Genomic DNA, 10,000 nt, shown 5'->3' with positions numbered 1-10,000 from the left:
GTTAAGCAAAATGAGGCCAGTAGGTCCAATTAACACAAATACAATAGAATATTAAATCGGTTGCCATTTATGAAAGTGGTCTATAGATGGCAACCTCCTTTACATTCTTTTGTACCTATGTTAATTAGACTACTACCCTCATTTTGAAACAAATAATCTTTTGAAATTTGCTGGTCGTAGCAAGGCTAGAAAGACTTATTAGCATTAAAACAAAATAATAATTTATTTGGTCGCCATTATGAAAGAGGTCTATTGATCGCTTGAACGGGCTTCCCTCAATAATTTCGCCTTTTCGTGACTGGGGAAAGTCAATCCGTAATTGCCCTCGGGGCCCACGCAATTACATATACTTGACATGTCAAGCATGAAAATGCCTCCATAGGACCTCAAAAAAAAAAAAACTTGATTCCTGTTACCTGTAACGTTTAATCAGTTCCTACGCACGTGTCTTTCTCCTCCTCTTTGCTGAGGACAATTCTTGTCAGGGCAAAGCTCCGGGGGTTTGGGGTCAAAAATGATTGTCTCGGCTCCTTCATTTACTCGTGACGTCACAGATGCTGTCCCAGCCCCTCGCATGGTAAGCGCCACATTTTTGGCATCAACTTTGCCAAATATGCGTTGAGCCTCGCCCGCATTAGTCAGTTTAATTTTGTGTCCTTTAAAAACGCTTTCTTCATCTGTCAAATGAAAAAACAATAAACAGCTAACAGTACGGTAAAATCTGCCTTATAGAGAAAAAATACAGAGAATGAAATTCGGCGTTTAACAGTATGAGAATATTGAGGTGAATTAACTTGTCTATGCAAGGAGTGCTTCATGCATGCGCGCTTGATAGATAGTCTTGAAAGTCAGGATTTTGGACCAGGTCTATAGATCTGACTCCAGAACGATGCAATCTTGTGCCCAGAGTCCTCAGGCTATTTGTTCAGCGGTTTTTCGACAGGACAGACTCTGGGATAATCGAAGAAATTAGAATTTTTGATTGGCTGTTACGTTGCAACTTGGCCGACCCAAAAACCGACCCAGATTTTGTGGGATACTGGTGTCCATTATCCCAGAGTCTCTCCAGGGTTGGTACTTGCTGTATGGGGACAAACATTGTACCAGAATATATTATAGTATAAGTATACTATAAGGAGGCAGTGTTCAAGACGCGCTCTGACCACTCGCTGAATTTGTTCTTGGTAGTCCCTGGTTCAACTTCCCAGCTGCACTTGTAAATAGCCAACTGGTTTGCCTCCGGCCAGTTGGGATTCTTAACAGTTGTTGTTGTTGTTTCGTTGATTGTTTCAGATTGGCCCTGAAAAGCCCCTATGGGGAGTGGTCAATTAAGTATGTATGTATGTATGTATGTATGTATGTATGTATGTATGTATGTATGTATGTATGTATGTATGTATGTATGTATGTATGTATGTATGTATGTATGTATGTATGTATATATCGTTGTATATCACTATATAAAACTACATATTAGCTATACAGGGCTATGCACAGCTATAAAGGGCTAAACACAACCAGACAGGGTTATATTAGACAGGGCTATTTAACTATTACTAAATTCTCAACCTCGGATAATGCATTTCGCTTGCTCTGTTTGGTTCACTCAATCTCGGTTTTCAGCTCACATACCTTAGTTTGACTTTATATGGTAAATGATCGCGCTAGGCGTTGCTAAGCTAGAAAGTTATTCCCCGGAAAGCAAAATTTCTCTCTGAATAAAACCAAAAAAGAGAAAAAAAACTTTATTTGTGGAAAGTTTAGATCAATTCAGACGTTTAGAAGTACACGAAAAGGCAAGAAATGTGTTTGTGATGAGCCTACGTCTGTCTGACCACAAGGTATTACACAACACCGCATCTTCATCAATTTTTTTCGATTTCGCTTGGATTTTCTCGCTTTTTTCGCTCGTATTTCGTACTTCCAAATTTTTGAAGTTTAAGAAATTTAATAAAACAATTATTCCATGAGCGCTTGTTGGATATAAGACTGGTTATAGCCAACGAGGCGCTTAGCGCCGAGTTGGCTATTTACCATCTCATATCTAACGCACGCTCATGGAATAATTGTTAATTATTCTACGAGGGCGCTCTGGATATGATTGAAGTGATAGATAACTAATGAGGCGCTTAGCGCCAAGTTGGTTGTAATATTTATATCCAGCAAGCCCGAGTAGAATAACTGTTTTATTAAAAATTCCAGGATCAACAACTCTTCCATGTATTGTCGACTAAAGCATCGATTTCTACCTCGGTCAATTCCGGTCCAAAACGGTTTTTCTCGGTCATTTTTTCCAGAGCTGCAAAATGTTTTTAGATCGCTTTATTGCTGACTCGTTCCTTGACCATATTAGGTAGAGCAGGTATGTGAACTGATAGCCTGTGTCCGGCGATCCAATGAAATGCTGGAAATCTGATATCCGTGGTTCAGTTTTCAATAAAAGGGATTGTACAGGGCTACACAAGGCTATTGACCATTTTCACATTCCCCATAATACACTTTGTTTGCCCCCCAAATTTTGCATATACCATTGAATTCAAACACTCTTGGGAATATGCAGTGTCCAAAGAGCATTTGAAGACAATGGTTTATGCAAAATTTGGGGGGCAAACAAAGTGTATTATGGGGAATGTGAAAATGGTCAATACGGAACTATACACAACCACCCTCTCCAGGCGACAGCTCGCTGACCAAGTAGCCTGAGGACTCTTGGTACGAGATTGCGAAACATCAGGAAGTTCTGTTTGGCTCTTCATATATAAAACTATGTGCATGGTATCAACAGATAGCCAAGGTTGCAAAAAAATCGATATATATAATGGACCATTTCCGACTTCATGTCTGCCTCATCTTCAAAGCGAGTCTAAGTGCGAGGTTTTTCTTATGAAAATTTGTTTTCATTCATATGTAAAGTAGAACTAATCACCATCATAAAGACTTCGCACTTAGACTCTTTTTGAAGAGTGGGCAGGCACGAACTCGGAAATGGCCTAGCCTGTTGCTGTGTATTTATCAATAGCTCAGAAGCGCGCGAAATGTGAGATGATAGTGGACATTTTAGGACAAATATATAGAGCTAATATTAAGCCTTTCGGTTTCAGCTTGACTGAACTAAAGCATGAATGATCGAGTTGCGTGGGATTAATTTTGCTGTTGTGGCAGCTGTTAAGTAGTAACTCTTTGTCGTTTTTTTTTTTTACGGGAGAGTGTCAGTGATACAATTATACTTACGCTCCGGTTGTTGAACATTTATGGGAATAGTGCTTTCAATTTTCGTCAAAATTTTCTGAGCTTCCTCTTTGTTCACTTTCTGGTTCAAACGCAGTGAGGGTCCCTGTGGTTGCTGTACCGCATCAGGCTGCTGTTCATATGTATTGGCTTTTGGGTTATGTACCCTGTGGTGCAATGGAACCTTACGATGTGGCTTTCTAATCAACACTCCAAGCTCTTTCAGTTCATGTATGGGCTCAAGGGCGACAGGTTTGACCTGTTTTATTTTTGACGCGGCTATGTGTCCCTGTATCTTGGACTGCGAGGGGTTTACTGGACGATGTTGCCCAAAGAGGTCAGCAGATTTTTCCTGTTTTGATGCCGGTACGGGTCCTGGCAGCTCAGTTAGGGGTAGATTTACGGGAAGTTGACTATCTGCGAAAAAAAGTAAACAATAAAGGTCGTATACACTAATGAAGGCAAAGCCGTAAATTCCATTCTGGGATGATTTGGCTTAACGAAGTCCAGAATAGACCATTTTACAGTCATTGCTCAGTTACCAAGCCTTTGAATAAAAGCGAGGCTGGAGTGGACCTTGCTTTGATACAAACCTCATTGCTTTTCTTATGTAAATAGAAACTCCTTAGCATTACATTACAATAACATGATTTACATGAGAAAAAAATGAGGTTTGTAGCAAAGCAAGGTCACTTCCAGCCTCTCTTTTATTCAAAGGCCTGGTAACTAAGCACGGAAGTGTAAAATGGTCTATTCAGGCTTGTGCATAGATCTTGCGGGCCATTTTATGATTAAAATAAATGTATAACTGTTCCGAGTCCCACACGAGCCCAACAAATTGACCCACTCCCAACTGATTGGCTTCATAGGTCAGTTGGTAGAGTATTGCACAGGCATCCCAGAGGTCATGGATTCGTGTCCTGTTGACGCCACCTGAATTCTATCAGGTGTCTTAAGGAGAAAATTGCTTAAATTGTCCAGTATACAGGTGCAAGGATCATTTTTCTCCATGTCGGCTTTTTGTGTTTATCGCCAAAATAAGGAAGTACTAGAGATAATTGAAGAGTCAAGAGTAAGAATCTGGTATCAGGTTTGTCCCTTTCAGCGTCAGAAGAGTGTCTATGTTTAAACCAAGTTTTGCGGGAAATAAACAATAGACCAAATGTTGTACCCAATTCAAATCTTCCGGGGTTAACATTCTTTGTGTATTTTATTTGCATTATAATGAAGCATTCACATTTAAATAATGTGGAAATGCCCGGAAGAAAAGGTTTTATTCCCAAGGGGTTTGAATTGGGTACAACATTGAGTTAGTTGGTTTAAAAATACACACCAATTTGTATATATCTTACTGTTTGTTGATAGATCCCTGATATTGTTAGTAGCTCTAAACGTCAGCATGCAAATCTTTCTTATGGTGCAGTACTTAACTTTATCACTCATTTGATGAGAGCAAATTTTCAAATTTTCAGTGAAAACTTATACTCAAGTCAGAGAACACAGCTGAGGAAGCCTTCCATGTTGCATAACCCACCCCTGGATTTAAAAATAGGTAAAGACTTGTTTACATATCTCAAAGTGCCCTGGGACGTGAGGTGCTTGGGAACGAAATTAAATCACTAGAATCGGAATACTAACAGTTAAGCCTAAATATTATTTTAGGTCTAATTAGGCCTAAGGTTAGCATTTCTAAGGGGTTTGGGCTTTTTCAACAGTTACATTATAACCTCAGCCTCCATTTTACACTGACCGATTCTAGTGATTAAATTTCATTCCCAGGCACCTCACGTCCAAAGGCACTTTGAGATATGGGAACCAAGTCTTTACCTTAATAATAACTTTGATACTTTCCCAGGAAGCTCCACTCACCTGAAAGTCGTTTTTAGGGAGGTACTTCATTCGATCGAATTGAATTTAGATGTTGGTTTTTGAGGAGAGAGGGAAAACTGGAGAACCCGGGGGAAAACCTGTGTAGTCGTTCTAGCGCTGGAGCTGTAGTTGGGGACACTGTAAACTTAAAATTAACAAATAACGCAAATCAAGGCAAGTGTTGGTTTTTAAGGCGAGAGCAAACCGGAGTACCTGGAGAAATACCTCTCAGAGCAGAGTAAAGACCCACAACAAACTTAACCCACATATGGCCACGAGTTCGGAATCCTACCCAGGCCATATTGGTGTGAGCCGAGTGCAATAACCACTACGCCATCTGTGCCTCATCAACGACTTTTTAGGAAGCTTAAGCACATAACGTTTTTCAGAAACGGACGCAAAACCGGAATTGAACATTTTTTATGCCGGTACAGTGGTATCTTACAGACTCTTAATCTAATCGTCTCTAACAGTGGAAGGATATCTAACAACGCGAATGTGGTAGAGTCAATACAAGTTAAATAGGAAAACGTCTTACTTCCGGTTGCCATCGGTGGCTCAAAAACGCCTCGTGCTGAGGCTTCGTATTTTCTTCCGGTCTTACCTATATTCTTCACCTTCATGACATGAACGCCCTGCGCGTCTGGGGTATTTTTTATCACTTTGATAGTGTGATCAGGTCTAGGTGCCCCTGCGGCGATTTGCTGCTGGCCTGTGCGTAACTCAATCATGCCTGGTCCTTGCATAGTAATGGCTACACTGTGAGCGTTGAGATTTGCGTTCATTTTATTGTTCTTGTCAAACTTGTGAAGATTCATGTTGTAAACATTGACATTCTTTGGGGGCCCTGCGGGCGCTTGACCGTCTCCGAATTGTTGGTATTCCTGTGGTTGGAGTGGCTCGTTTATCTGACTGATTCTGTGCACATGAGCTATGGAAAAAATGTAGGGATACAAATAAAGCTGACTCAACTTGGCGTTATGAGTAATTTTCTGTACGGTGCAAAGTTATTAAACAATCAGACCACTCAGTTCCCCTTCCCAATCAGATAGCCGGACATCAGAAGCAAAGAGTCTTACACGACAAACACGAGAATCGACTCGAAACGAACGCTGTAGTATGACAAAAGAAATATCGTCCCAGGACATCATTCCCAGAATCTTTCACGAATGCAAACTTGCAATGGTTTGGCGAAAATACTTGTATCAATATTTTATGATTGTAAACAGGTTTCACAGGTGATCAGGTCATAAGTCTTGATCCTAAAGATTAGAAAATAGCCAAAGCGATAAGCCCTTCTGGTACTTCGCATCTTTTCTTTCATTTGATTTACTAATATTTGCATCGTTTTAAACCTTGAAAAAAAAAAACCTTCAGTTTGTGACCTGCACTGATGAGACGGTACCGGAAACTATATGTTCCACGAAAAGCCTGACCGAGAATATACCGTATTGTGGACCTGTAGATATTAAGAGTGGTAATAGAAGAGTTCTCGGTAGAATGAACACAAGAGTCACACAATAAAATGCAACATATGAACTACCAATATTATCACAAGCTAGATTTCAGTATTTCACAAAATAAAGTTGTTTTTGCAAACATTGCCAATAACTTATGAGTAAATACCACATTCCCCACCGGCTAAGGCAACCCATGTTAACTACGAAGAATTTGCAAAAATTTCAATTGTTACCTTTGTGAACAACACTTCATTTTAAATTGATCTTGCTACTCGTACCTTTCGCTTTCAATGTGTAATCTAGAACTTACATGTAGATTGAAAAGGTGTTGAAACATAGCCGGCCGAATGGATCGAAGAAACGTTTCCTCCAAAAAACAAAAACATAAGCATAAATTTCCTTAAATTGAAAGAACAACGTGTTGTCATCTGAATGAAAATTCAAAAGTTAAATAAAATCCGTAGAGATGTTCTTGAAGCCCCGAGTCGTTTATTTCCGTAATTTTTTTTAGTTGTTGCATATTTGTAGGTCAAAAAAGATTATATTAAACGAACCACTACTACTAAAGTGCCGTTAGTCCCGTTAGGTCAATTCTCCCGTTCAGAAGGGAATTAATCATTTTTCAAAAATTCTTCTTTCTTTCTTTTGTTATTAACTGACAATTTTAAGAAGGCAGTTGACAGTGTATAGTATTCATACTGACAGGAAATCGTAAGGTAGTTTAAACTCATCGCAATTAAAGTTGTTGAACTGTGTGATTTTCCACGAACCTTTCTTGTGTTTATGGTGACGGGGTCTTCCTTGAATCGAAATCGCCAGCGAAATCAGCAGAATGGTGACAAATGGAGACATCATCGACACCGCCTGAGCGTTGCGTCCAGTATTTTACTGTATCAACTTGGAAAGTAGAACAATACCTTTAGTTTCCCAGTGGGAAACTTACCAGTCAACTGTAGCCACGCTTGACCCCACAGTTGGCTCGTTGGGTTCACTTCGATTAAAACCACCACCTGAATTGCTTAGATGGTAACGTGAGATCATTGTAAAAATGACAAGTGGACTTATCAAGGAAAACTTGCTAGTGTAAATGAGGCTTAAGCCAGCCATCGTAACCACTATGTCAGTGTTTCTAGTGAGCATGTAGGAAATACCTGTACCGCTCAGTTCCTGTGTGATGTTAGCTGACTTGTTTTGTAGCCAAGAAAGCGTGAACAGTTTCGTCCAGTATATAAACGTAAATACTTTATCACTAGCTATAGACTTCCCATGGCTAATAACTGAACCCTGTTAAGTTGGTTTTTCCTATTGCGTGTGCGGCTTTGATTTAAAGTTCAGTTGACATGTGGGATATTGAGCCACAAGTACGACACGCCCCTCTTTCATTTTACGCACGGATTTTGGAGGGGCAACAAATATCATGTGATCCATCATTTATTTGACAGCAACATATTGCGACAGAGCATTTCTAAACTCAATTCAAGATAAAAAGCTAAATACTGACGTAGAGTGTTTTGGTTAGATGGTTTAAAACTCCTAAATAGAACTCCTTTTTCTTCTTTTTCTTCTGTATTACGCCTTCTCAGTTCGATTCAGTCATTTGTTTTTAGTCCTTTGTCCATTTTCTCGACGTCGAAGTGACTTCGCCGAAGTCACTTTTTCTTCGAATCCACCATTTAGCAACGGACATTTGCATGCAACAACATACGAACTTTGGAATTAGAATGACACATTGACAATGGTTATTAGACCAAATTCTTATTCTCAGTATTGGACTGGAACTAGCTTGCAATGGAGGCTAATGCAGGGGAATATATTAAAAAGTATTTACATTTGAAAAGATTTCCCCGCGTTAGCCTCCCTTGCAAGCTATTTCCAGTCCAATACTGAGAATACGAATATGGTCTATTATGACAACTGAAAAGAAAAAAAAAAGGCAGAATGTTTTTTTTAAGGCTCTTTTTGTATAATTATTAGAACTGATGGGAAAACCATATGTTAAGATCAGAATGTATATGGATGGTTTATTGAAGAGTTTCATTGATAAGGCGGTAATAAATGAGGTAGAAGCGAACCCAACTAAACGACAACAGTGCTGATTACTTAAGGCATTTGGTTGCTAAATTTGGGACAACCGGTTGTATATCTTGATGATAGACTATGAGTCAACAGTCATGATCCTCATGAAAATCTAGCGCCTCAGCCACTCGACCACGCCTCCATTACAGCCATCTTCAAAAACACTGGCTAAGACCAAGTTTAGAGAGGAAAATAAAAATTAAAAAACTTTAAGAAACTAGAAAATATTTACACCCAACACAAATACTCTTGGAAGTCAATGTATAAATTGCCTTTTAATTACTTTTGTCTTATGATTTAATTAAGGTATCCTTAAAATACGCTAGATTAAGTACATATCGAAGTGTAGTATTGTGGAGTATGTATAAAATGTGATGTAACCCTAACCTTAATCAGCAAGAATTTTCACTGCTCATACAAACAGAGAACTTTGCTCACAGGATAACCTAGACTACTCCGCAGCAAGCGCTCGAGTACTAGAGAGATCATGATTTTTCAAGAGAGTGCGTGCGCAAAAACGCTTAGGCGAAAACTGGAGAGGTTACACCTCGCGGCGAGCTTCCATTGTTCCACGCCCGCCCTAAGGACCTAGTTCTCTAAACTCCAGCATCTGCTTTACAAAGCATAATTAATCTTTTGAATTAGTGCGTCTATGTGTGCAGACCGCTGCTCCTGTTGACTGTCTATTTGTAAATGTGAACAGAAAAAAGTGTGAAATAGAAGATGTTAATTATTTTGACATGATAAAAAGAATTAAGCACTATGCAGCTGTCGTTATCAAAGAATCTTTGCTATACTATGGCTGGTTTGCTGTGTTTTTTAGCTTACAAGTCTCTGTGACAGGATTACTGTGCCTTTAGGCATGTGTCAAATAAAATGCGTGGTAAGAGTGGCCATGATATATCACGTGACGTTCGTACTTCTCCAGCAGTATTGCACTAAACCTGAGGATGCGCTGTCAAAGTTGAACACTCTTCAACTTTAGATATCACGATCCTTGCGTTGAGCGCTGAACGTAAAGATCGTTCACTGGCTTGGTCCGAATCATGGCTAGCTCTCCGGTCTTAGATCTGCAACTACATCAAGTTTTTAACGATGTGAAATATTTGGGAATTTGCCCTAGTTTGTTTATTATAATCGGCTTTTTGCGTAAACAAAATTGGTCAATGTTGTTGAAATGAGAAAATTAAACTTGTTTTAAGACAGCTGAACGTCCGGCGTTACTTAATTAAAAGGAAAAGCTACATGAAAACAACAGAAAGCGACTTAGAACAACAACACACAAAACACAATTGTTACGTTCACGTCGGGCACAAATAGGGAATTTAAGAAAAAGTGAGTGGCATCGGCAGCGACAATGCCACCGT

The 10,000-nt window shown here is 39.5% G+C and overlaps 2 protein-coding genes across 4 annotated transcripts in view; both read right to left on the bottom strand.

Annotated features, from left to right (window-relative positions):
• LOC138054659 (uncharacterized) overlaps positions 1–7,872 on the bottom strand; it is a 10,236-nt gene extending 2,364 nt beyond the window's left edge. Inside the window, exons 1-5 of one of the 3 annotated variants that reach the window (XM_068901148.1) lie at positions 7,709–7,872; positions 7,328–7,454; positions 5,702–6,028; positions 3,232–3,645; positions 417–677 (exon numbers count right to left, since the gene is read on the bottom strand). In XM_068901148.1, the coding sequence (XP_068757249.1) occupies positions 430–677; positions 3,232–3,645; positions 5,702–6,028; positions 7,328–7,412 (1,074 nt within the window). In that variant the 5' untranslated portion in view covers positions 7,413–7,454; positions 7,709–7,872 and the 3' untranslated portion in view covers positions 417–429. The other 2 variants (XM_068901149.1, XM_068901150.1) reach the window with 2 other exon arrangements.
• Positions 7,873–8,889: 1,017 nt separating this feature from the next.
• Positions 8,890–10,000, bottom strand: part of LOC138051491 (uncharacterized) — a 10,091-nt gene continuing 8,980 nt past the window's right edge. Inside the window, exon 4 of the mRNA XM_068897699.1 lies at positions 8,890–10,000. This exon is cut by the window's right edge and continues 1,829 nt beyond it. The gene's annotated coding sequence lies outside the window, so the exon portion shown is untranslated.

This window comes from Montipora capricornis, chromosome 6, assembly GCF_036669925.1.
Source record: "Montipora capricornis isolate CH-2021 chromosome 6, ASM3666992v2, whole genome shotgun sequence".
NCBI lineage: Eukaryota > Metazoa > Cnidaria > Anthozoa > Scleractinia > Acroporidae > Montipora > Montipora capricornis.
The sequence above is the reverse complement of the archived record's forward strand: the minus strand, read 5'-3'. Positions and strand labels throughout refer to the sequence as shown.